At 44.5% G+C, this 27,371-nt stretch overlaps 1 protein-coding gene across 1 annotated transcript in view; it reads right to left on the bottom strand.

Annotated features, from left to right (window-relative positions):
• Positions 1-7,276: 7,276 nt before the first annotated feature.
• The window catches only part of TMTC1 (transmembrane O-mannosyltransferase targeting cadherins 1), a 147,935-nt gene continuing 127,840 nt past the window's right edge, over positions 7,277-27,371 (bottom strand). The window contains exons 12-20 of the mRNA XM_062616554.1: positions 27,009-27,152; positions 21,065-21,173; positions 15,137-15,239; positions 12,015-12,150; positions 11,079-11,223; positions 10,829-10,966; positions 10,337-10,459; positions 9,171-9,248; positions 7,277-8,431 (exon numbers count right to left, since the gene is read on the bottom strand). Coding sequence (XP_062472538.1) covers positions 8,291-8,431; positions 9,171-9,248; positions 10,337-10,459; positions 10,829-10,966; positions 11,079-11,223; positions 12,015-12,150; positions 15,137-15,239; positions 21,065-21,173; positions 27,009-27,152 — 1,117 coding nt within the window. The 3' untranslated portion in view covers positions 7,277-8,290. The remainder of the gene's footprint in view (positions 8,432-9,170; positions 9,249-10,336; positions 10,460-10,828; positions 10,967-11,078; positions 11,224-12,014; positions 12,151-15,136; positions 15,240-21,064; positions 21,174-27,008; positions 27,153-27,371) is intronic.

Here is a 27,371-nt window from a genome sequence, read left to right as displayed (position 1 = left end):
ATACCAGAGGCCTACTTCTCCTTCTAGGTGCTGGTGGGAGAGGGGTAGCATCAGGCTCCTGGCTCCTTTGCTGAGGACAGCAGCTCTTCTTGACTCCTTTCAGCTGGCCTGTATCTGCACCAGCTAAAAATCACTTTGTTAATCACTCCTGTCCATGTGTTCCTCATGCCAATAGGAATGGTCCCCTGGCTCTCCCAAGCCAAGGCTGGGATGAATTCAATTCCCAGCCATGCAAATATAAACAATATAATGCCCTGGTAAGAGCTTGGAATCACTGGAGCCACCAGAGACTGAGTCTGAATTCAAAACGTTACTGACTGTCACAACAATACCCCTCCAGCCATCCCTAGCTTGGGGCCGATGTCCTCTGCATAGGCTTGAAGGCAGTGCTCCTAGCTTAACCTTCCTACCAGGCTGACAGGCATTATGAAGCCTACCGATCTCCTACACCACCTCATCTGAGTGCCAATGAAGAGCTCACATCTTCCCCTCTACCCAGACAGCCCACCACCCCAAGACCTCAGCAGTAACAAATGGTACTCACTGCGCAAGGTTGTGGGGATACCTGCACAACTCCCGCAGCACTCCTGGCTGTAGAGGGGCTGAACTACTTGCTGCTCTGCTCAGTCCAGCTTCTCTCTCTCCCCTTTTTTAATGGCATTTTACCACATTCCTGGAACTCTCCGGCCTCAAAGCATTTGACTACTGCAGAAAGCTCAGTCACAAAATCAAGCACAATTTTCTAAGCCAGTGACCTGGACCAAGCTCTCCCCAGCCCTTGCTGCTGACTAGCTTTTCCAACAAGAGACTGTGGTGATTATTGCTATAGCAGCAAGTCTACTAGTGAAGTAGAAAATAAATAGACTTTATCAGGGAGGTAAATGATGGAGAAAACACCATTTTCATAGGTGAGGAGAGAAATACCATTAGCAATAGCAGAAGGACCAACATGATACTGAAGCAGGGCAGGAATGATGGCAGTTAACAAGTTACAACATCTCTTGTCCCAGCTGGCCAGGTCTTTTTAGCCCTAGCTTCATTACAAGGAGCAAATCACTCTAATGATCACCATTCTTGTGCCCAACTTGACCCCCTTTGCAGCCTGTCCCATGTTTATTTCCCTCTCCTACCTCAAAGCACCCCTAGGAAATATATTTTTACAGGGATGCAGGAGCAGGCCAGACTGTGAGCTATTAGCCACTGCAGGAGAATGTGCAAGAAGGATTGGAGAACATGCTGCTGTTCATTGCCCTCCTAGTTACTTTGCTGACCTGAGTGCCCCAGGGTCACCAGTGAGCAAGATCACTGGGACCAAGCTATTCCTTTCTTCCACACAGCAGCTGAACAGCCTGCATAGGGAACTTGCCACAGCAGTCAAGGAGAGGGCTGCGGTGAGCAGAGAGGATAAGAAAGGCTTCCAACCCCAGCAGAACTACACTAATGGCAACCCAAAAATCATTCACTGGGAAATGCACACCAAGCCCTAGTATGATCTGTGAAAACTGACTGGTTACATTCACTTGCTTCATACCTTAAAAGAGCCGTACACCAGTGCTTGCTGCTGCAGCCTCCACATCAGGGCATATCCCCCACAGCCAACACACAGGACTCACCACATGGAGCAAGAAGGAACACCAGCAGCAAGAGGAGCTCTGCTCCCACCACGGCCCAGACAAGGTACCTAGTTCTGGAGCCCAGGCTATGCTCTGCCACACACAGGAGGAACAACTCTCCTCTTCCCCCCCCCAGCTAAGGAGCCCCTTTTATAGCTGAGGGCCAATCAGTTTTGGCAGGTGAGGCTGCAGGGCTGCAACTCAGGTGGGTCTGGAGGGTCTCCAGGTATGTCTTGCTGGTCATCTCTAGCCCCATGGGCTTCTCCTGTTTGTAGTCTGCTGTCCCCTGCCCATGGGGACAGCATCAGGATCTAATGTCCCCCTCACCATTGCCACCAGACCTGAGCTGCCTCAGTGGAAACAAACTCCATTGCTTTTGCAGAGGAGGGTTGGCACAGGCAAAGGCAAGGTGATCCAAGTTCTTCACCCTGTGGTCTCTCCTCGCCCTGGAAGAGCATGCCTGTGGGGTATGGTGGTGTGTTTGCCTCTCTTTTCCCAGAGGACACCGAGAGAGTTGGACACCTCCAGCAGCTTTTCATCTCTGCAGCAATACCTGGGGTTTAATCAGCTGCCATAAGGATGAAAACTGTTTGACCTTTTTTACAGAGAGAGCTGCTATCCACATACTGCAAGACCAACTGCGAATGGAGCTGCCTTTTCTCTTTGGGCCAGGAGCTGCAGAGGCCCCCTGGGTGCTGTGGTGTTGCCAGGCACACGAGGCCCTGCTGTCACCCACAGCAGAGCAGCTTTGGGGATTTATGGCCCAGCCTGTCCCCACTTGCTAGGCTACTGCCCATCCCCACTCTGCCCCATGGCCAGCTGGCAGTGGGAAGGCCTCTATCCTCTGACAGTAACACCACCAAACTATCTGCAGGCAGTGGAGGGAGGCAAGACCACCATGCTGTGCTCTTTGTTGTGGTGAAAAGGCAAAACCTGCACGCTGCTCCACAGGACAGGATCCAGGTTGTGACCTGGATTTACATCTTATTTCTCCATCAGTACAAAGGAGGGCCTGGAAAGGTGGGCTCTGGGTAGCAAGCTCCATTAGGAAACCCTGCACTGTTGGGATCTGGGAGAACTTCACGATGTATTAGTTGACTTCAAAGTGAGCATGGAATTCCCCTTCATACTACAGAGGGGTTTGCACAAGACAAGATGGCAGGAAACGCTATGGCTTATGTTCAGGGCTTTTGATGCTCTTTCAGGTCCATTTTCAATGGAGGTGTTTATCACCCAAGCCCTGGGAACACTCAGGAACATGTGGGAATGTCTGCCAGGATGAAGGGAAGTAGAACAAAATGAGTTTCTTTTTAATTTCTGTTCTGTTTTCCTCTTTCCACTCTGTAGACTTACTTGATACATTCCCCATAGATGCATAAAGCCTGACATGAAGATCTTGTGTCAGTATAACATATCCAATCAGCGTGACCTTATAAGCACCAGCCCTCATCCTTTCTTATGCTCAGGCTCCAAAAAAAACCTGGTCCAGTATTTTTATATGGCCAGACACAAATACATGGGCTGCATAGTTGCTCCTCCATGACCAATAACTGGGATTCCTTGAGCAATGGAAACTTTGGCCTTTCCACCTCCAGAAGAACTTGTTCATGGTTGGTCCCAAGGAACACTGACCCCACAGCCAAGAGAACAAAACCAGACACAGCACTCACTTTTCTACTTTTTATATAAAATAGACATTTACATACGTTTCGTTTTGCAAAGTCTTTGAGCGCAACTCCTTCATGTGAAATCTAGCCATAAATCCCACAGTGAAAAAAGGAAAGACTTTGCAAATTCTTGTATCACTGACATACATCCGACTGCTGCTGTGTGAATTTAGTTTAAAAAGATTTCTATTCCACGGGCTGTTTTCTTGTTTCGTTGGGTTATTTTAAAGGTATGCACGACTGATTAAAAAAAACAGATACAGAAATAAGAACCATATGAACAACAGGCAATGCTAACCACTCCTGCATGAGAGAAACAGGCATCGTGACATCCACTTCAGGCAGAGATTTTGACAGTAATAGAGTTGTAGAAGCCATAACTTTTACAGAGGATACCACTGGGGGTATTTTCCAGCAGAAATAGTTTTTCAGCAAGTCAGTACAAACATGGCAATGAAGTTTCGCACAAAGGCATCGAGATTACCTGAAGCAACTTTGCCACATTGAATCACTAGAGAATGCCAAGCGCTTTTTTTTATTTCTTTTTCCTCTTTTTTTTTTTTTTTTTTTTTTTGCTGCTGGGTTTAAATGTACGTGAAAGCAAAATGGTGCATTTAGAAACTGCTGCAAGAGACTGATGGCTGGGAAAAAAATTAACCCTCCAAGGACTAATTTCTTCCAAAGATTGTGCATAATTGCATATATAGAAAGATGGAAATTGAGCACTTGGTCAACTTAATCACATACAGATTGAGGAGATTTAAGCATATATCATTATACTGAGCTGGAGGACAAGTGGGTCAAAAGAACATACAAGTATATTCTAAATTGCCTAATTACTAAAATTAGGATGACAATTATCTTTTTTCACCAAATATCATACACCGTGTCTGGCCTGGTTTCTGTAACTGTTGAGCTTTCATAGCTTTGGCATAATTCTAGGGGTGTCCAGCTTCCCCTGCACGTTAGGCTCTTAATTTTGGATTTTTTTTGACTAAGACTTGTTCCACCCATGTGCATGCATGCACACACCCCCGTTCTTGTTGAGACCTCCGGAATGAAGGCTGTTTCCACTGCTGCATTCACTTACTATTTGGCCAAAATGAGTTGCCTGCACATTTGTAGGAAAATCTAAGTCCAAGGAGTCTATAAGAGAGAGAAAACGCCCCCACCGCATCATTTATCCCAAGGGTGGAAAAGGAATGGAAACAAAGTATGCTGGGCTTTAAATAAGCAATAAAATAAAACAAAATCCGTCAGCTGGAAATATTATTCATGGGGAAAGGAAAAAGAAACACAATTATTACGGTTTTAAGATTAAAATGCACAGTGAGTACACAGGAGTCCTGTCTAACCAGCTTTACGTTAATTCTCCACTTTAGTACTGGTGAGCGCTGAGGTTTAGCCAATGCAAATTGCAGAGAGAGTGAACTCTCCCCCACCAGGTAGAGCTTCAGCCGCTTATTAATTTGTAATCTCTGCTAACCATGCTGAGTGCTGGAGTTGGCAGGAAACAATGTATTTATAACTCATTATTTTAGAAGCTGTGCAATGCTAGGGGAAGAGGACATTGCCTATGATTAATTAAGATAATATCCAGTTATCACAAGGTAAGTTGCTCAATTTATCTTTCACAATAGCATGCTATTTTGGTGGAGGTAACCCATTTCATACCATATTCCATTCTTCTTCACTTGCAATAAACCTTTCACACAATTAGTGTCCTGAACAAACACAGCATTTCAGCATGAACGCCAACGAGACAGGAAGTCAGCTCAGAACTTCACAAGCGTTTAACTGCTTTGGTAGCTCATGGTCTGAGTCGTTCTCCAAATACGCTGCCAGTTTGCAGACCGTCATCCTGCATAGATGGGGTATAAAGTGCTGTTTCAGGAAAGCGGGGTTCATTACTGAGCCCTCTTCTCTCCATAACTACTATAAACCAAAATGTGGAGAGTCGACCTTTCTGCATATAAACATAATCATGTTCAACTGGGATTGAACTCCATGGATATGTTACCTGCCTAATTCAGGTGAGCGGATGAACATATTGCCTTCCAACATATGCCTTCCAACAAAACCACATCCCTCACTGGGAAGATAGTCTCTCTATCTATCTATAGTCTATCTATCTTTCTATGTTATTCTGCAAGTAAGACAGTGTTGCAAAAATGGTAATCCTTCTCCAGGATCTGGGAGGGAGGCACCCAAAGCTATATTACACTTTTACACATGCACCAGTTTTAGGAGGTCAAGGTGGTTCTTCTAGGACAAGAATGAGACAATCATTTCTATCAGGGAAAACAAACTAAGATTTAAACCAAAGTTAAAAACACAAAACCAAGTCTTCTTCCTCACAAAGCATTGCTATAAAAAATACAACTTCTTCTATGTTTGAAAAAATACGTTTCATCGGCCACCATTTAAAGCCACACTGCTGTGGAGCTTGTAGAATATATAGTATTTATTTAATATATCTTTATGAAGCAAAGGTTATAGCTGATACACATTTTTAAATGAGAGGCATCTCCTCCCGCCCCTATCCCCATGTTTTAGGTAGCTGTCACAGCACTCTGCAGATGCCTCCTCCGCTGGGGGACTTTGCATGTCACCGCTGCCCCAAGCTCCACCTAACAACACTCTGCCAGCCCCCAGGCTTGATGCCATGCAGTTGTACTGCAGGCAGCCAGACAGCCTAGGCACATGGAGCTTTGGTGAAGGCAGGCTCACCTTGGGGAGAGGCAGAGAGCTTTAAGGTGTAGGTACCTCTGAATACCCCAGTATTGCGCCATCTACAACCCTGCAGTGCATGGTGGGGAACTGACTGTTCTCAGAGGCCATTTAAGCTTTGGTTTCCCCTTCCCATGGGATTCTGCTGGCATGACCTCATCTCTCCACAGCCATCCTGGCAGCAGCAGGGCTATGCAAAGCTACTCCACGCATGGCATCCAACAGCTGCTGCACTGGGGACCTGCAGAAATGTCAGGTCAGCAAGCCTGTGGCCATAAAAGTCATGTGAAACGACAGGGGTTGCTGACCAAGACCCAGGACCCCAAACCTGCCCTTGGCTCCAGAAAACAAAGTAGTGTGTGTGGCCTGGGGGCAGAAGGGAAAATTCACCAGAAAAAGACTTGCTTATTTTGGTCCCAGATGCTCTTCAAAAGGAGAGAACCCAGAAACATGTGTCACCACCTTTCCCCCACCAGTGCTCTCTCCCTCTCGCTTCTGCCTAGCTGTAGGCACTGATTGGTCTCCTTGGCCAGTGTGGATCTGTATCTCCCAAGTCCAGCCTCATCTCAGTGGGCACGCAGCCCTGCAAGGGCAGACGTCTGCACCAGTCTGAGCTCCCTCTAAGCTCCAAATGCAGGTGGAATCATGTTAATAATTTGTCAATAATTTGACCATCAGTACTGGCTAGACACAGAGCTTTCTAAATGAAGCCAGTGGAGCCACCAGCACATGGCTGTCCCATCACACTTAACGAGTCTGGAGCTTGCCAAGGTGCCATGGCCAGCACCAGCTCAAGCCAGGTGCCACGTGGGTCACTGGCACACAGGCTTTTCCTGACGGGTGTGTATCAAGGAATCACATACCTAATCTGAACTATCCTTTAATAATAGTGCCAAACCCTGGCATGTTCTTTCATAGGAACTGGCCACAAACCCTGGTGGAAGCAGCAGAAGTGCTATTATTGCAGTGACATTATGGCCAAATGTGCTCTGCAGCCATTTGCTTTAGAAACATCATTAGAGGGAGTTATTCAAGCACACCTTGATGGTATTGCATTTTTCCAGCTTCAGACAATGCGAGTCACAACACCCAGCCATGTGGCCAGCTGTGAAGGATACTGTCCAATTCGTATAAAAAGAGAAAATATATTAATTATTTGATTATTATAAGTTAAATAAATAAAACTCAAAAATAAAAGTCCCAATTCTGAAGAGATTTTGTTCTCCCACTTCAGTATTCAAAAATATAGATTTATGACTGATCGCCTATAGGTCATTTTCAGTATCTTTCAGGGGAAGGGGTGAGAACACTTTGACATAGTATTTTGTCAGTGTTATCACCATGATAAATGGGCTTCGTCCCTGAAAACCCGTAAAGAAAGCCTCCTTAGTACGTTTCCAGGCCTAGGAAATCTTCCCTCATTCTCTGTGGCTTTACTTTACCTCCTATATGGATCAGATTAGTTGGGTTTTTTTACTGGGGACTGGACAGGAGGACAAGTAGTTCTAGAGATTCCTATTGCCTTTGGATGCTTCTAATTTCTTTTTCAGCGTAATAATTATTTGGCCTGGAGGGAGAGGGAAAAGGGTAAAGCCATATACTTGACAACATCGTCAAACCTGAATTAGTACAAGATGACTATCTTGTGAGTAACACATTCAGGGGAGGTTTTCCCTCAAAGGTTAATTTCTCCTACTTGTAGAATCATCCTTCTAGGGTGGTGTTTAGATACTGTTTTCCCTTCCTTTAGAATAATTTTCAAGTCACACTCAGAGCTGTACAAGTGGCCACCACTTCCTCAGCATTAACCCCTTGAAACTTTTTTATGTGACCATTGACCATTTTTCCTGGCTCAAAGTGACCTGGCAGCACTTGCAATGAAGCCCATTAGTGGTACTTTATGTGAAAAATGTGAGCCTATGTTGAGTACTAAGAGGTGCTACTTCACCCCTGCTGCAATGGATGAGTGCTTTGTCTCCATGGTTTCCCCAGTGATAACCAAGATATTGAAGGTACACGTCCCACCCAGACTCCCAGTGTGCTTAAAATGGACCAGCCTAAACAAAAATCTTGATTAAAGGAAGGTTTTCACTCATTCTCCAGCATGTCCCACAGGAGCCAAGTGGCTCCTGTAACTTTGGTCAAACGTAAGCATGCATTCAAAATCTGCCTTCCGGAAGTCTGAGTCCTATCAAAGTTCCTTCAGCATCACTTCAAGAATAGGCTTCCACCATACTCTTCTCCAAGGGGCATGAGTTTCATTCCACTGATGACTGAATGCTATGTTTGGTCTTTCTCCTGGACTTCCTGAAACCGTTTCTCCAAGCGATCCAGTTTGGCCAGATTCTCCTTCAGCAACTTGCTGTTTGGAACCAGCTGTAAGGCTTTCTCATAGTAGCCACGGGCGGTGATGTAGCTCCCCTACAAAGAAAATGAGTGGCAGATTTCATTCGCATTCCCTGACATACAAGGTTAACTCCTTGGGAATGGTGAAGACCATAATACGCAGGAAAAAAAATTTATAAAACCCGATATTGTTAGGTAACAGGAACACTTCTTCATTATGAAATGGATCACGGAGCGCCATTAGCCTAAATTTGGTCAAACACACAGTAGATTTACATTTGTCTGTTATATTGTACCAGAAGAGTTAATTTCACTCAGCAACAGGATAGCTTGAGGATATCATACAGTGTGACTCCTTAAGACCCACATCATAATGATATGCTAAAGTATTCAAAAAGATAAGCAATCACAGGGCGGGCTGTCTATTTCCATAATTTCATGCCAGCACTCTGCATTAGACATCTTTATTAAGTTAATTCCATAGAGAGGAATCTTAAAAGTCAACTCACGGTGACTTTTCTCTAAGGTAGGTAAACAACCGAAGCAGGAAAGCTTTAGAGATGGGCACGTTGTTCCTTGCAGCCTGCTCTCTTAAAATATGAGATTTACATTACAAGATAGATATTCCAAAGCAATCTGGTTGGGAAGTTCTAGTTGGGGTGAGCAGAATTTCCTCCCTTTTGGGGTAAAATATGTCAGGGACACTCACTGTTCATACACATGCAGTTCTTGGCAGCCTGAAACAAATTTGGCTTTCTGTCCCAAGTAGTAGTCTCTGTACTCGGCATCTTAAGGAAAAGCAAAAATGTCATACCTTGATGTGTTCAATGCCTCCCATATTCATCCAGGCCTGTGCTTGGTCTGGGTTGAGCTCCACAGCCTGTTTATAGCTCTACATAAATATGAAACATTTTTAGGTTAAGAGTCTGAATCTCCAAACAAAACCAGTGCTGGAGAGGAAAGAGAAAGTTTCCTCTCCTGAATCCATTTAAAATATAATTTCAAATTCTTCTCACATACAACACACAAGCTGAGTTTCAGCTTCTTCACAGCAGAGGCAACATAATACACTGCTTCACTACTGAGCTCATCTTGAAGGTTTTCCCTGCCCACAGCACCATATGAGGAGCCATGCCAACCCTTGTGACCCTCTGTCTGAACCCTGCACCACTGGGGTCTCCTGCACATCAGGGTCATTTCCTTGGGCAGGTGCCTGCCAACCACAAGCCATGTGTGGGTTGTGATGCTCCTCATCTGCAAGGCTTTGGAGCTGGCAGCAGACTATGGTACAGTCACTTGTGCTGAGGTTCCACAAGGACCCGAGGGCAATGCTATCCCTCTCCACTGGCTCCACCACTGTGCATGGGAGAAGCTGCAACAAGGACCTCCTGGACTCTGTCAAACAACATCGTTTCTATGGTGTCACAAAAGGAAAGGATTCAAATCAGGATTAGACATCTTGAGGGGTACTGAGAATATTCAGAACTGTCCCACTAATATTCTGTACTATTATTTAATGCTAACATAATTTCTGAGCTCTCAAGCCTACTGCTCCATAGGATAAGCCAACCTCTTAGCTATTAGGTAATAAGGTGAGATATAACATCATGGTGGGTTCTCACAATTCCCCATGCTTCCAGCTGAGCCACCTGGGGTTGGCCATCACTGGGAAGGGGGCTGGGGCTGGATGGACCAAGGGTCTGGTCAATAAGAAAAGGCCTAGGCTCCTCCATAATACCACCATGATTCTGTACTAAACCTCTCAGAGCAGGGAGGTCTATTTCCACCCAGGAATAAGGAAAAACTTGCAGCCAGGTCTCGCAAAATAAGGTGCCCCATAGCTTTACCTGTACCACTGCTGAACTTCTGAGCTCCCAAGAGCAACAGCCAGGGTGCACACTCCAGGGAGCATTAGATGCAGTGATCTAACTCTTATCTTTAAATCTACAAAACTATCCACAGGGCCGAGAGCAGTCGTACCTCAAAAGCCTTGTCAAGGAGATTCTGTTCTCTTAGCTGGTTTCCTTTAGTGAAAAAGAGCTCTGATATGACTTTTGGATCCTTTGGTTTTAGCTGAAGAGCTTTTTCTATAGCTTCAAGTGCCTGTGAAAATGCAAGAGGATGTTGTGTTACTGTATTCTGTGCCCTCACCACTAGGCCTCCCAGCATAAAAGTTACCTTCTTCCTTTCCCTTGTTTGCCCCACACCACTAACACACATAGAAATGATATTTTATATGCTTGTGGCTTCATGGCAGTGGGGTTGACAGCAGCAGGAGCAGTAAGTAATAAAAAACCCACACTGCTTAACTTCAGTCCCAGTATCTAGATAAAAAGGAGGGTTTAGTAAAAATATTAACCCACTGGATGTGCACTAAGGCATGTGACATGTCTCTGGACAGATGGAGTGTAAAATTCAATCTGAGCTCTGTGTGTGAGCCCTCAGGACAAGGGCACTCTGGAGCCATAGTACCTTAGTATAGTGCTCCTGCTTGCTGTAGATGGCCGAGAGAAGGCGGTAGCACTCCAGACACTTCACATCCTCGTTGAGTATATGGTTTGTCATCTTTTCAGCCTCCTTCGTCCGCCCCATCATTGCTAAAACCTGAGCCTGCAGAGCCACATTATAAAGGGTTATGGCATTAAAAATCTCATCCCTCCTTAATAGATGATGCTGCACCCAGTGGCTGGTGCTCCACTTCCACGGTCTCATTCACACTCACCAGTGCCAGTCGGATCTCTTTGTTCGAAGGCTGCAGTGATCCTGCTTCTCTGTAAACCTGCAGCGCTTCTTCATACCGCCCCGTGTTGTAATACAGAGCCCCCAGCGGGGACAGGATTTCAGCCTTCCGGGATACCTTCAGTGCCCTGGAATTTGGGAAAAAGAGATGCTCTGGGTGGTGTAGGGATCAAAGCAGAAGAGCAAGGAGCGGCTTGTCCTGAGATAGAACTGCTAAGCTCTACACCCTGCTCATCCCACCCTGAGAATCATAAAATTAAGGTCTCTTGGAGGGGTAAGCATGCCCACAGCAGCAATCTCTCTGGCTGCCTGAAAAGGACAGACAGATACTTCCAAAGTGCATCTGGAGTGAGAATGGCTGATGGTGGCAGAAACTGGGAAATGTGAACACAAATAAGGATGCCAAAAAGGAGGGCCCCTCCCACCCAAAAAACAGTCCACCCTGCTGCATACTAGGAGGCAGAGCCTGCCTTACTGGCACATTACTGGGGTGGGTCAGAGTTCCCAATGGTGTCAAATTTTTAGTGGTGGTCTGTGCAGCAGTTATAGCTGTTACTGGTGCAGCATGCACAGACCAGCTTCAAGAAGGGTGGGAGTCCTGCTAACAACCTATTCATGCCCTCAGGGATCTTCTGACTTCATCTTAGGAGCATCCCCCAGCCAAAAGCAGCAGTGTGTCCATCCTGCGGATTGGGAACGGGCCAGAGAAGTCAACACTGCCTGAGCCTGTGCTGCTTCTCCAAGCATTCCCTAAAAATAACCAAATAACCAAAGGTAAATCTGGAGATTTACCTGGAGGTTTTTATCTGGATGGAGAAAGAAACATGCACTGACAGATTCATCTATCAGAGGCTCTTTGGAAGAGACAAACCTTATAAGAGGAAGAGAGAAACCTTTGTTTAGCATCCCAAATTCTTACCGCTTATACCACACTTCAGCCTCTTTGTTCTGCCCCAGGGAGCGGTGAAGCCTGCCCAGGTTGACCATGGCCACGTGGTGAGTGGAGCTCAGATGGATGGCCTGCTTGTAGTGGGACACGGCTCGCTCAGGAGCCCCTGGAGAGAAACACGGCAATTAAACTGATGCATTAAAAAAAAGCCTGTCACAAATTTAGCAGACAGTAATGCTCTGGGTTCTTCTTTCATCTACTGCTGTGTGCATGGGAACCATTTTGAGAGAGAAATACTGCCTCAGCCTTTTGCGATTCAGTACAAGCAAAACTGCTGTCCAGACTAATAGGCTCCAATATTCAGAGACAACCCTGAGAAGCAGATTTTCATGGGGTGGGCTGTTGCAAGTCAATTGTTGCAGCAATCATGCTGCAGGGGAGATACATCCACTGTGCTAAGCACAGAACCCACCCCAGAGAGGGGGCTGCGGCACATATCTCACCTACTGGTAGCGCACCCTTCCACCCTGGCCCACTGGAGAGAAAGGCAACACAGACATGGAGAATAAGCCACCCGGTATACTCCACAAGCTCACCAGAGCTGCAAATAGTTTCAGGTCTTCCCAAACAGAGGTGATTCTCTCCACCTCTGTTGGCTGGCCCTGCTCAGTCTCTGTGCATTGCTCACCTGGACTGGGAGTAGCTGCCAGTGACGAGCTAATTCCTACCTGGAGTCAATGAATCCCAGACCAGAGGTGTCCAGGTGCCCATTTTGGATCTTGTAGGCACCAACTCCATGTTGCAGAGGAGCCATTGGGTGGCACTGCTTCCCTATGTGACAGTGTGTACTGGTGCGAGGTCCTGCAGTCCATGACATCACTGAGCACCAGCACAAAATACAACACGGTGCAAAAGGCAAGGCACCGGACCACGAGCCCAAAAGCCTAAAGTTGTATTTCTAACACTATATTTTTATTTAGCTAAGTAATGGCTTTCCTCAAGAAGGATCTTGAAGTGCTTCCCTCAGGCAGGGCCTGCTGGCTACCTACTAAATAAATTAATGGAGCACAGTATAAAGTTCCAGCATTCCAGCAGTGTGAATATCGTGTTTTTAACCCCACTGCTCGTTAAATTGGTTTGCACACTGTAGACCAGATAATCTCCTGATGAAAACCGATACTCACAGAGCTTCATCCACCAACAAAGCTTTGGAGTATTGGCATTTTTTGAAGCCGAATCACTTCACAATGTATTTAATTCAATTTCTAGCTGGAAAGCAGAACTTGAAAGCAGCCTGTGCGTGCTGGGGCACTGAGCATCTGCTGCTGTGGGAATTGTATTTTCATAGCTCTTCAGATCTCGTTTGGTTTCTCTGAGACTATCTCCATAACATAAAAGTAACAGTGACACTTCTCAGCACCTCCTTTACAGGAGAGAGGAGGGACATCTGTAGGGAGGTTTAGAAGCACTTAAGATTCATCAAAGGCCAATGATGCATCTTTCAAGGTAGGACTTTTCCAACACATCCATCGGAAGCCTTCATCTTCTCCCACCTCTGGCAGATGTTTTTGAAAATCACATGTACAAAACATCCTGGGAAGCAGCTGGGTGTGCACCATAGTCTGTAAGTCAGCCACTGCCTCCCCTGCTCAACACACAGGGGTAATGTGCATCGTTAAGGGAGATTAATGTCTATGACCACTGCAGAGCTGTCTATTATGGCTCCCGGGAGCTGACACTTGCTGGAGGCTTGTTGCACAAAGTCCTGCAAGTTAATTGGTGTGGTGCTTCTCAGCATCTCCCTGTGCCTGCTGGGGAAGAGCCCAGCCTGTGATGGGCTCAATACCAGCTGCTTCCTTCATGTATTGTCATGTCTCCGGGAGGGTTATTTACACATAATGCCTGAAGTACCAGAAGTCAGTGGGGTTTTTTCTTCTTGTTTGTGTGCAGGGAAGTGTAGTAGTAAACCAGGAAGAGTTAGTTCTCACCTTGGCACAAGTGCAAAAAATAGAAAGTGCACTGCAGTGCATTTGGACCACAGTTTTTGGCAGGAAAAGGGCAGCTTATCTGGGATGGCAAGCAGAGATAAGCACAATGACAGTGTGAAAATACTGAGGAATTTCTATTATTTGCAAGCTTGAATTTTGCAGGGCACAAATTCAGAAACTCAACCTCTGTCGCTAATGCTGAAATGCCTTTTTTTGATTATGAATATTCATTTTGCTTTCGTGTGTATTTCACACTGGTACTACAGAAGACCAGCGGCTGAGTGTCAGCTCAGAGGCAGGACAGTCACCTTCAGACTGATGGGTGCCACTGTCCTGTCTTCCCAAGCACCACAGGCACAGTGGCAAAGGGGCAGAATGGGTAGCAACCAAACACTTTAAGCTTACAATATTTCATCACTGGCTCTCAGCTCTGTTCTGAAGGGACCGGAGTGAGATAGTAATTTTGTTTCCGCTAGTCATTTGTCAAACTTGGCTTTGCTTATAAAGCTGTCAATAAAGTCAGCAATTACAGTGGTGTTTTTTTGTTGTTGTCATTACGTGGATGGCAGGAAGTGCCTGAGTCCATGGAATTTGAATAGGAACCAGGAGCTCAGAAAAGAAAGGCTTTGGATGTCATTATGGAGCTCCTGAGAAATCAATTCACCCCAGAGTATCTTAGGTTTTCTTTTCACAAGATGGTTGTTGTTTAAAAGCCATGTTTATTTTTATAGTGGTGGCACTCAACCTTTACAGTCAAAGAGCTGCTTTGTCACCAAGCAGAGTTGAAAGTGCTCCAGGCCATAACTATCCACTTGTGTGCCTGGAATTCGGTTTGATGTGGCCATGCTTTCCTGAAGAAACAGCAGGATTGTCGGGGTGCTGCCCAGCTCAAATTGAAGATGACAACCGCCTGTACGAAGATGCTGAGAAACACTGAAAGGAACAACTGGGCTGAACGCCACTGCCGCACAGTGCCTGAATTGATTACAAATTCCAGTACACTGTGCCATCTTGATAGCACAGGAATATTTATTTCCAAGCTACAGTGGAGGCACATCTATTGCTTTGGAAGCTTTTCACACCCTTTCAGATGCACGCTGCTGAATAAAACAACCCAAAGCAAATAAGGCAGAAAGGGCAAATTCCTTGCTGCTTCTCACTTACCGGTATCAACCAAGAAAACACCATAGTTGTTATGCAGATCGGAGCTCTCTGGACAATTTTCTATTCCAGCCTTATAGACCTCTTCTGCTTCCTTAAGCCGTTCCTTAAAAGAGAAGATTTCTTAGCCATGGCAGAAAAGGTGTCAGCATCATTTGCTGTATGTGGAGCTCAAGGTCTGAGCCCACCCCACTGTCTAGGAGGCCAGAATTATACCCCATGGCATGGATGACGTATAGCTCCCATCTGGTACCCCAGAGCAATTCAGACAGCCTTCCCCCATACGTTTGCAATTGGAGCTATCTGTGAAACAAAAATAATAGCCGGAAAAGGTGGCTCCTGTGCAATGTCAGTGAGCCCCAGCTGGGCATGTACCCAGCCAGGTAATACACAGTGACAGGGGTTGTGTTGGTTCTGCTGAGAAATACCTGTCATCTGGGAGCTGATATATTTTCATTTATTTGTTTAATGAGCATCTCGCTGGCTAACATTTCCCCTCTGCAGCTCTGCTATTCTATCCCTAGGCAGCAGGGAAAACATACGGAGTGAAAGCTTGGCGTGTGTGATGCCTGGGGGACGGGGAGCTCCACAGGGAGACGGGAAGCTGGAGGAGGATGGGGGGCAATGAAAGAGTGGGGAAAATTTGACAGATCCAGATTAAAACCAGGCGTTGTCAATGCATGAGATGTAAACTCACTGGGATTGATGGGATGTGCCATCACGCTGATTCCCAGATGCACTGAGCCCTTACATTTTGCATGGATTTAAAGGGCATTTCTTGGCGCTGAGCATGTCTGGAAAATACAGAACTTTTCTTTGGGAACACCCTGCCTACAGAAAGTGTACCACAGGCTGTTTACTCTCTAGCCTGAGCTACAGACAGCCTGGTCCTGACATGAAAATTAGGTGTCTCGTTTGGATAAACAGCAATTTAATAAGTTTTCCATTTCCCTCCAGCCAGCCACAGCGTGCCCACTGCCTGCACGCTCACTAGAATGGGTTATCACAGTCTTCCTCCCCTCCCTAACCTCAGAGGCTTGCCGTTGCATGTATTTATGGAAGGAGGCTGTGAAAAGCAGAGACAAGCAGAGTGCAGAGGGGTGTCAGGCAAGCCTCCAGCACCAAAGATGCTTTCTTCTATTCTTTCCCTGCCATGAAGTGGTACAACCCTATGGCAACAAACTCCAGAGCCCCCTGATGATGCTCCCAAGCAAAATCAGCCATCTGGGTCTCCACTGTGGAGGGCCAGGAGCCACCAAAGCAAACGTCCTGCCTGGCAGCTGAACCCACACTGAAATAAACGGTTGGTCTACTCCCAGCTATGGACTGTGCTCTCCCCAAGCCCTGCAAATCCTAGAGCCTCGGACGCGTTCTCTGGATTTAAATGGTGTACCTGATGGCAGCTTTTGTTCTGTAGCTGATTAAATGTGTGGGCTCCTTTCTCACCTCGTATTTCAGAACTGGGGAGCTGGAATTAATCGCATTGGAAGAATATGACTTGATGAAAGCACAGTTTGCCATGGTTAAGTGCTTTCACATTTATATGATAAAGGTCAGCCAGCAGAAAAGATAGGGTGTGACAAAACACAGAAACACATTTTTTAAAAGTGCTTAAGTTTGGACATTTTGGGTATATTTATGTGAATCTGACATCATTATCCTGAGGGGTCAGGAAAAGTGTAGCTATCATCAGCACTGACTGAAATGAAGAACAATTTCTTGAGAAAGCATCTGTGTTACCAAGACACTAACAAGTGTATTTTCAAAGATTTCTGTATTAGTTTCTTTTCCTCTGATTTTAATTTTCAGTCAAGGAATGCGGCTTTGTTTGCACATATGTCAGTTTTCTTCATTTTATTTACTGACCATAAACCCAATCTTTAAAACACGGAAGGACTGTGTTAAACTGGATTAGCAGTGTCCCACGGCAAAACATTCACACTCAACTAATATGGAGCACTTTTAGCATTTTCATCATGGTTGCATTGCTTTTTTGGCACCTGCATGCCTCAGGCTGAGCACAGAGTCTGGGATGATTTCTCTAACAAAGTGTTTGCATTAAGCACAGTCAGAAATCGGGATGGGTGGGACCAGTTTTTTCTGCCAGAGCTTTCTCCCTCACAGCATCTCCTCTTCTTGGAAGAAACGCTCTAAATTCATCAAGGCTTGATTCTCATTAACGGTTTATAATGCCACTCCCGATGCTCATGAAACATTCATCAACCTCACAAAATGCAGAAGATTGGCTTAAAAAAAGTATGAGATTTTTATGATATTAAATATATTATGCATGTGAGGATCTCTCAGTTGAACTCCAAGGGGTTTAAGTCTGGTTTTTCATGGCTCAGTTTTCACACACACACACACACACACACACACACACTGGGAAGAAGGTGCTGTTCAAGTGCATCAGAGGAAATCCTGGAGAACCAGGAGAGTTGTGCAAATAGCAAACAAAAATGTTTGATTTCTGATATTAGCACCACTGCAGTTACCATAGAGAACAAGGAAAACAACAATACGTTGTGACCAAATTACAACACCAAGTAGAAAAAACAGTAAGAAAGGCAAGCCTTTGGTGACATGGTCTAGGGTGAGGCATCCTTGCCCATGGCAGCGGGGTTGGAACTAGATGACCTTAAGGTCCTTTCCAACCCTAACCATTCTATGATTCTACGATTCTGTGGTAAAAGGCACAAACAAGCCAAACTGTTTTATACAATGTGGTGGTAGTTTTTTTCCATGTCAGGTCTGGCTTCAGAACCAACTATTAAAGAGAGAAGAGGACAATTACATTGAGTTACAGGCTAATTCCCTGGTTCATGGGACATTTCTTTTAGGAACACTTTTTACATCTGTAGGAAGAAGGGGCCAATAAGCCTTATTCTGGATTCATCGCCCTTGATGGGGGGAACATGCTGTGTGGGACCAACCAAGGTAATCCAGGCAATAGTTCACTGAGCCACATCCACATGTTTCCTTCCTTCTTATCCTTAGTGCAAAGCTGGAGGAGCAGCAGCTTGTCATGAGCACAGTCATCTTGTGTGAGTTATTTTAATGCACCACTTATGACACTTCAGGCCCTTTCTATCACATCCCAGCATTTACTGCATAAACTACATGGCATCACAGATATCCTTCAGCTGTGAGACAGACACTGGGCCGCAAGTAGACAGAAAGACACATTTGTAATTTTTAGACAGTTTGGACATGATTCCTTGGACAAAGTAGGAAACCCAAAACTAAAAAATGGGATCCCGTCATCATCCTTTGGGCTGAAGTTACCAAAACTTCTGCACTTACCCCTCCAGAAAGCACACAGCATTAGGGTTTGATTCTGCAGCCCCCAGCCACGGACAGCAGCATGTGTCTGTAGGACAGCCCTTACTGCAGTCACTAGGATAAGTGTGTGAGGCAGAAGCTGCACAATCAGGTAGTCATTCACTGTGGCTGAATGTGAGAAGGTGTTAAGAGCCTGCAGGAAACAGCTATTTTCTGAGGAAATTGTACTATCTCTTTTCCCTACCGCTTACTCAAGAGGGTGAACAATCTATATGTAAGAGTAGATGAATTATTGCTGGACTTATTAATGGCATTTGCTTTGGGCAGAAGGCCTCAGGGCTCTATAATCATCTTATTGCTCTGTTGACCTTACAATCGATGGTTCTAATTAATAAATTCAATTAATATTAAAACCAGGTACTACTGTGGAGGACTCATTTCCTATACGTGCAGAAGACTCTTTATTGACAGCTTTATTCAAAACATACTTCCCATTCAGTGAGTCTGTTCTTTCAATTCATACACTGTATTTCTATGCCCGTGTAGCTGACATTGATAGTATTCAAATATTTCATAGAAGCCTAGAATAGTTTGGGTTGGAAAGTACCTCAAAACCATCTAGTCCCAATCCCCTGCCATGGGCAGGGACACCTTCTACTAGACGAGGTTGCTCCAAGCCCCATCCAGCCTGGCCTTGAACACTGCCAGGGATGGGGCAGCCGCAACTTCTCTAGGCAACTTCTGCCAGTGCCTCAGCACCCTCGCAGGGAAGAAAGTAATTTGAAAGTAATTTAGAAGGGAAAATAAAATAGCACATTTTTTAGTAATCCACATATATCATACATGAGTTTTGCAGAGTGCCTACATCATTAAAGAAACCTAAATCAGAACAAGACCTCTGCTTATAGTTTTGCTGAAATTTATCCACTTCCCTTACTGAAAGGTTTCACTAACCAGATCAATGGAAAACAGTGAAATAGGATACATTTCTGCTTGCATTTGGCAGTCTTTATAGAAAGCTTTAGCACACCATGCTATGGAACAGTTAGAGTTGAAACCTGGAGGAGAAAAAAATCAGTTTTCAAAGGTTTGTAGAGGTGTGCTGGAGCTGTGCAGTTATGAGGACCTTGTCACCCAACCCTGTATCCCCAAACTGGGGCCACTGGCTATGGCCAAAGCCCATGGGAGCAATGCCCAAAGCACAGCATCCCTCATCTCCTGCTGCAGGCATGGAGAAAAGCAGGGCCTGGTGGTCTTATCATGGGCACCCACACTTTGTGGCTTCTGAACTCAGGCATTTTGTGCTTCAATTTCCCTTTTTCTCCATGGGGGCAATATTTCACCTCACAGGGACCTTGTAGAAGGTCCTAATTACCTAACTACAGGGAGTAGAGGGAGCCCCAAGTAATGAGCATGGGGAGCAAGCCTGAGAGGAAATGAGTAATCCTGCCTCCAGAGCACAGCCTTGGCCATGCGCGGTAAATAAGGCCTGGGGTTAAATAACCAATGAGGTTAAATAAAATATTGAACAGCTGTTCATTAAGAGCAACATAAAGGTAGTGAACCTTCCCATCCCCTGTATATGATCATCTACCACAGTAATGAAGTGCCATATCCCGATGTATGTATGCAAGGGGCAGAATTCAGGCTGCAGAGCCCACCTGTTTTTTGTCATTTCCTAACTTTGGAGTGATTTATTATGAAATCTCAAAGTTACTGTCATGGTTTAAGCCCAACCAGTAACTCAGAACCACACAGCCACTCACTCACTGACCCCCTTCTTCCCTCCCCACTCCTGAAGGGATGGGGAGGAGAATGGAAAGAATTGAACTCCCATGGGTTGAGATAAGAACAGTCCAGTAACTAAGGTATAACACAAACCACTACTGCTACCACCGATAATAATAATCATAAGGGAAATAACAAGGTGAGAGAACACAATTGCTCACCACCTGCTGGCCAATACCTAGCCCAACCTGAGCAGCAACCTGGGCCTGCTGCATAAGTCCCCCCCGTTTATATACTGGGCATGATGTGCTATGGTATGGAATACTTCTTTGGCTAGTTTGGGTCAGGTGTCCTGTCTCTGCTTCCTCCCGACTTCCCGTGCCCCTCCTCACTGGCAGGGCATGAGACTGGAAAGTCCTTGATTGGAGTAAACATGACTTACCAACAACTAAAACATCAGTGTGTTATCAGCTTTGTTCTCAGACTGAAGTCGAAAACACAGCACTGCACCAGCTACTAAGAAGGAGAAAAAAAACCCGCTATGGCTGAACCCAGGACAGTTACCTACGTAGGCATGTGTGTCTGAGGGGGAAGTGCTCGCCTATTCTGCTGTCACAACAAAGTACAATGGTTTAAGACTTCACCATAGATGTGGGGAGCTGCAGAGAGGGTGTTTACTCACAACTTCAACAGTGATTTAATTCAGAGCCACATCATGTGGGTGTAATTACTCACTGCAAATCAGTTGCCTCCCATCCTGAAAAAGTCATCTCTAACGCAGCCTGAGAGCTCTCTGCAGACAGTGGGGGACCCATGCATGCACACAAGGTGAGGGTGCTCTGTTGGGATGCGCAGGAGGTGCTGCAGCTGCAGTGCATACACATGCACAATAGTCACAAGAGTTCAAGTGATCACCATTACCTGTTCGGCTAGTAGCGAGGCCAGGCTTGAGTAAGCATCCGCAAACTCTGGGCCGTACTTAATGGAGTCCCGCAGTAAGATCACAGCTTCCTCCTTCTTCCCTTGGGACCTGCACAGCAGGGAAGGAGGGAAAGAAAGAAATGTTCCTGTAAGCACAGGTTTGTCATCCCATCATCCCACTGATGAACTACTTCAAAGAGATGTGAAAGCCCCCAGCTTGACCTTTTCAACAAAGACTAAATGATTCACTTGTGCATCCTCTCCACAGTGTGTGTCTCCTCAGCCCATCACTATTTCCATACGTTATTTTCAGGGGTTGGGAGAACATAGGCTTTAATGAATCTGCTTTTGGACTTCTATTCTGGTATCTGTCATACTGAGAAGTACATGATGATCCTAGTGAAGACAAAACACTGCCCAAAACAACTCATTCCTCAGCCCCACACTCTGAAGAACAAAAGGTATTTTTATTGCTTGCTATCAGGCAAGCAGTACAGGCCACATGCACTGTGTGTTGAGTCATAACCACTAGATTTTGCAAACTTCTCCAGTGCTACCATACATATCCTCTCAATATTTCTCTTTATGGCAAATATATCTCATTCTTATGCATTCAACCCATCAGGAGTTAAAGGTACATAAAAGACAAGATAGCAAAAGTGTCCCCAGGCATGAAGGGGTATGCAAGACCCTCCCATCAATGTCCTTGGGAATTCACATGCCCTACAGGAAGGGATGGTGTCAGGGTAACACCAAGTTTGCAGTCAGCTTCTGAAGGTCTGGCCTCAGTCATGTCACTGAGGTCCTGGGAGCAGGACATTTGCTCTCACCAACCCTGCTCACATCAGTAGTGTGACACCAAAACGTTTGCATTTTCCTAAAAACCCCCTGCATGTTCCCAGACAATGAGTGCTGTTATAGAGCCACTTATAACTTAGTTAAGTTATACTTTGAAATTAAAATATTGCTAAGTTAAATCTGCCTGGGACCTCTAAATAATTCCTTAGTAAGGCAGTCATTAGGCTGGAGTAGTTTGCTTTTCAGATCCTAACATTATGAACAGAGATAGTTGAGAGCTGGCTATGCCTATGAGCTAGGGTTTTTTCCATATTTGATCTGCATTTATTACCATGGAAAACAGAAAAGGTTTCCTGAACAAAGATCTAAGGATGTTTATTTATTTGAGCTACATTTCTCCAGTATCTCCGTGTATTTCTTTCCTTGGAAAAATGAGGTTTCATGAACAAACATCTAAGGACATTTAGCTGGACTGGAACATGTTCCTTATGTTGGTTGTAGAAAGAATATGAATAGCAGAAATTTTGTTTCTTTTCTTTATAAAAAGAAACAAAAGGCTTCAGGACACAAAATACGTGAACACCTTGCTGCTTTGGCCTTAGATTTCATCTGAATGACATGGCCAAGTAACCAGATCTCGTTTATAAGGTGCAAATTTCAGCTGGTAATATATGTGGCTTTGCAGATTTCTCCCCTTTCTAGTTGTGTAGCTGGAAGAATATTTTGCCTGTGCATAGGGCTAAGTAAAGCCAGTTGTGCTGGTCTTTTCCTTCTTCCAGTGGTGTTCCATATGAATTACACGAATGAAGCAAAAACAAATAAATAACCACTTTTCTCCTACACTAATTAGAGATCAGCTAGCTTGTCCATTTATGAAACTTTTGGCTACAGTTTCGTAACACATTTTTATAAATCAAAACCAGATGACTGCTTTATAAAGGTACTGATGTTTGGCAAAAAACCCTAGGAAATGCCAGCTACAGAAATAAAAGGATTAAGTGATCCACTCAGCAGCAGTAAAAGTCCCCATTACCCATAAGCATGCACTCTGAACATGGGGCAGCCCTCTTAATTACTCTTTTTTTCCCAAGTGGCCTTTCTTTCTTTTTTCTTTTGATCCAAGAACAATGTTTGTCTCCTGAAAGTGGGGGTAGAGAGGGAAAGATTAAGGCATCTTTTTTATGTGACAGACTGAATTACATTAAAAGAAGCAGATCCAGTAGTTTCTCAGAGGGCTTAGGCCTGCAAGATACCAGGCGATCTGGCCAAGCACTTAAACGCATACTTAACTTTTATGTATGCAAGCTGAAAATTAATTACTGGCTGAAGTGCTTTTCTGGATCAAGGCCAACACTTTGCAGGATCAAGGCTGTGGCTTTCATAGATCTCCAGCAGTTTGGGAGAGCACAGAGAATTGGAGGACCAGTCATGTACACTAATTTACCATAAACTGGGGATCTGGGGCAGGAAAAGCTAGGTAATCTATACTTTCGCTATGACAGAGAGAACAAATTCAACTGACATGAGGAGTCTATAATCACTCAATCTGATTTTTCTCCAAATACCCTGCCTTAAAATGCCCTCTCCTGACTCCGTCTTCCACTCGAGCTCTCAATCTGCCCTCTACAATCAGCGCGCTTGAGCTCAGAGCAAGACAAAGCTCTTTTCACTGGTAGCATCTCTCCCATATTTTTGCAAGTGCCCCACAGTTGGACAAGCACCAGTTTAAACCAGTCCACAGAAGTCTGATGATGCACAGGGCTGTGTGTGGGCAAATTTCAGTTGCAACATAAAGAGTAACCTAGGAATTAGTGCCTTAGGGAATGTTTTAACTGTCAAGATTTGTTTTATTTTGTAAAGTTAGTTCTGTAAAGCCAGAATCACAGAACTCAGTAAGTGCTCCACAACTGAGCATCTCATCTTGGTTCACAAGGAGAGCTTGCAGCGTCTAACTCTGCCTGCCTAGAGGAAGCCTTTAAGCCTGTTTGACTCCCTGGTTTAAAACCGATTCAGGTAATTTAGATGCACTCCTTTGCCATTCATCTATACTATGTGGATGACACCAAGGTGGGGGAATGGACAATACACTGCAAGGCAGAGCTGCTTTTCAGAGGGACCAGGTCTGGTGGGAACCTCGTGAAGTTCAACAAAGGCAAATGCAAGTCCTGCACCTGGAGTGGAATAACTCTGTGCTCAAGCACAGGTTGGGGGATGTCTGGGGTCCTGGTGGAGAACAACTTGACCACGGGCCAGCAATGTACCCTGCATGGCAAAGAAGGCCAAAAGTGGGGCCAGAGAAGTGATCTTTCCCCTTTATAGGATGCTTGTGAGACACCACTTGGAGCAATGCCTGTCAAGAGTTGGGCTCCCCAGTACAAGAGGGCCAAAAGAGGGCCACTAAAAGTCAGGGCTAGAGCATCTGTTGCTTTGAGGAAAGGCTGAGAGAGCCATATCTGTGCAGCCTGGAGGAGAGAAGGCTCTTCACTGCTGGCTGCTACTGTCTGGCTGGAAGATACAGAAAGACCAGAGCCAAACTCTTCACAGAGGTGCACGGTGACAGGACAAGAAGCAAGAGATGCAAGTAGGACCATGGGAAATTCTGATTAGATATAAGGAAAAATATTTTTCAGCACAAGGCTGGTCAAACACTGTAACAGGTTGCACAGAGAGACTGTGACATCTCTGTAACACCTTCGAGGTGCTCAAGATTCAGCTGGATGCAGCCCTAAGCAACCTGATCCGATTAGACTTGCTCTAAGCAGCAGGATTGACCAAATGATTTTCAGAGGTCCATTCCAACCTAAGTTATTTCTTTAGTCTACTATAAATTTGACACTGCCAGAGTTTGCTTTTTGTTGGTTTGGATTTTTTGGTTTGGTTGGTTTTTGTTTTTTTTTTTGTTTTGGGTTTTTTTTTTAGGAAATAGGCTACAACATGTATGTGGTACTGATGGATAACTATAGCACTTCATTCAATGCAGAGTATCCTAACCAGAAACCATCCAGAAAGCCAGATGCACTACCACTGAACATTATAACTCAGTTTGCTTCTTTAAATGGAAGGGATAATGTTTCATTCTCTAAAAGATCTTAAATCTCAACACACGTAATATCTATCTGCATCTTCAGACAGTTACACAAACCTGTGTCAGCACATTCACACACATACATATCCAGAAGCCTGTATCAGAGAGAGCAAACAGTTCTCCTTCCCCTGAATGGATGGTTTCACTAAGCATTGACTAAATCACGGCAACAGGACACATAGTGTGTTATTCTACATTCAGAAGAGAAGCAGTCTTTTGAATAAACTCAGTGTTTCAGTGGCATTGTTTCTAGGCATTTCACTTCCCCTCTGGAAATGAAACCATAACACACTCAAAGCATGTAAGAGTCATGAGCCTTTTCTTTATAAGAAACAGTGTACTGAATACTGGAGCATTTGAGGTATGGATATACAGAGTACTGCAAATAAGAAGCTCTCTCCCATTCTTTTGCAACAGAAAGCCAGGATAAATATTTACTTCAAGTGTTTGTAATATTTTATTTCTCATCTCTTTACAGAATATCCCACAGACTATAAATTGTGAGGTATTCTGAATGATATTCATCTCAGTTTTTCATGCTGTATCTCCAAAAAAATGAATGTATATAGAGAAGTTACAAATTTATTTAAAGGGAAGCTTCAAAACAAAACACAAGAAAGCATCAGGCTGCTCTGTGTCACTGACGATGGGCCATGAAAGCAGAGAAAGAGATTTCTCACTTTTAGGTAGGCCATCTTTGAGTCTATTTTAACTAAGAAATCTGTTGGCATTGTTTAATTATCTACTCACCAATATTTATTGTAAGCAAGAATATGATGACATACAATTTTATTTTAGGATATGTAAACAAAACCAGAGGCTTATTCAGCCATTACTCTGCAATGCTTCCTGAGAACATTCATCTTCTGGCACATAGTTGTCCTCACTGCACGCAAACAGAAAATAGAAACATTTCATCTAGGACTTCTGTAGAAAAAAAAAACCTTAAAAATTTGACCCTGTGGTCCTCAAACCAGACTTCTAGTAAATCAGAAGCAACTGATGCTTAGATAGCTTATTTACCTGGAATAACAAGAGGTAGATTCCCACATGGGAATAGCAAACCCATCTTTCCAAAATCCTGGAGATAGCCTTTCTCAGCACTCCAGAAGGTGAAATCTAATATCCACCACTATATTTCCACACTATGAGCAGGGATGGGTGTAAGGAACTCAGCAGAATTCAACTGGAAATTCCCTATGCCAGTTAGTTTCATTACTAGTCCCAGGAAATTCATGGGTGGAACCTGAGTGTTTTCTTTTAATGAGTTTAGCGTAAGCATCACACACCTTTAACATAGTACGACACATGGCACCATGGAACAATGCTGAGCATGTAATGTCCAAAGGGGGATACAATATCTTAACTATCACATTAGGAAAAATATGACATATTGCATACAAAACAAACAGCAGTTCTAAGAGACTTTCCCACGCTTCCTTTGTGCTTTGCTAGTGCAACAAATCCAGTTTCTACCCATCTGCTGGGTCATAAAAGAACCCATCAACAGGCCAGATTTAAATATTATTGACATGAGATATCATGGTGCTGCTTCTGGCTTATATCCTTTTGTATTAATATTTTATATAAAAAAAAAATCACAGAGAATAATAAGGCAAACATGATGAATTAAAAGGACAATATGTATTTTTAAAAACTATTGCCACTGAAGATTAATTTCAATCAACAAAATCTGATGAATAATACAAAGACCTTCCATTTCTCTTGCAGTAAGACTGTCTTTACCATTTTTCTTTCTTGTGAATATTTCCAGTAAAACCCTCACCTACTTTCTAATTGCAACACAACTGCAAACACCACCTTAAGTGATGTAGTACACAGCATAAAGATATCCAAACTACCATAAAGATACCCAAACAAGCATAAGGATATCCAAACTAGCATAAGGATATCCAAACTAAGCCTTACCTTTGTGCTGGCACTGCTGGGTGACACTAAGAAATAATGCAACTCCTCTACCAGTTGGCAGAAAAAACTAGTTTGGTGATGAGTGTTGGGAAAATGTGAATTTCCTTGGTGCCTGTTCCCTGTTCAACTTACTTGAGCAGGTTGCCGAGATTAAAGAGAGCTCGATTGTGCTGAGGGTTTAACTGAAGGGCCCGTCTATAGTACTTTTTTGCCTCCACCACATCTTTGGTCAATGTCCCCAAGTTGTTGAGAGCGCTTGCATGACGAGGGTACAGTCTAGGAAAAATGAAACATCAAGTTACAGACACTCATTAACTGACAAGTAAAGCCAAAGTCACTAATACTGCCACCACTGCTTTTCATCACTTGGTAAAGGGAAGGATGTCAGCTAGGAAACACTGTTTTCCCTTCATTTGCAGCAGGTCCTCATGGGACCCTGAGGAACCTTTTCAACTCTCAAAGAGACAGCGAATCAGATCTTCTTCTACAGTTCCT

This window comes from Pezoporus occidentalis, unplaced genomic scaffold (genome assembly GCF_034315485.1).
Source record: "Pezoporus occidentalis ecotype Australia unplaced genomic scaffold, CSIRO_AGI_Poc_V1 ctg19, whole genome shotgun sequence".
Lineage (NCBI taxonomy): Eukaryota > Metazoa > Chordata > Aves > Psittaciformes > Psittacidae > Pezoporus > Pezoporus occidentalis.
The sequence above is the reverse complement of the archived record's forward strand: the minus strand, read 5'-3'. Positions and strand labels throughout refer to the sequence as shown.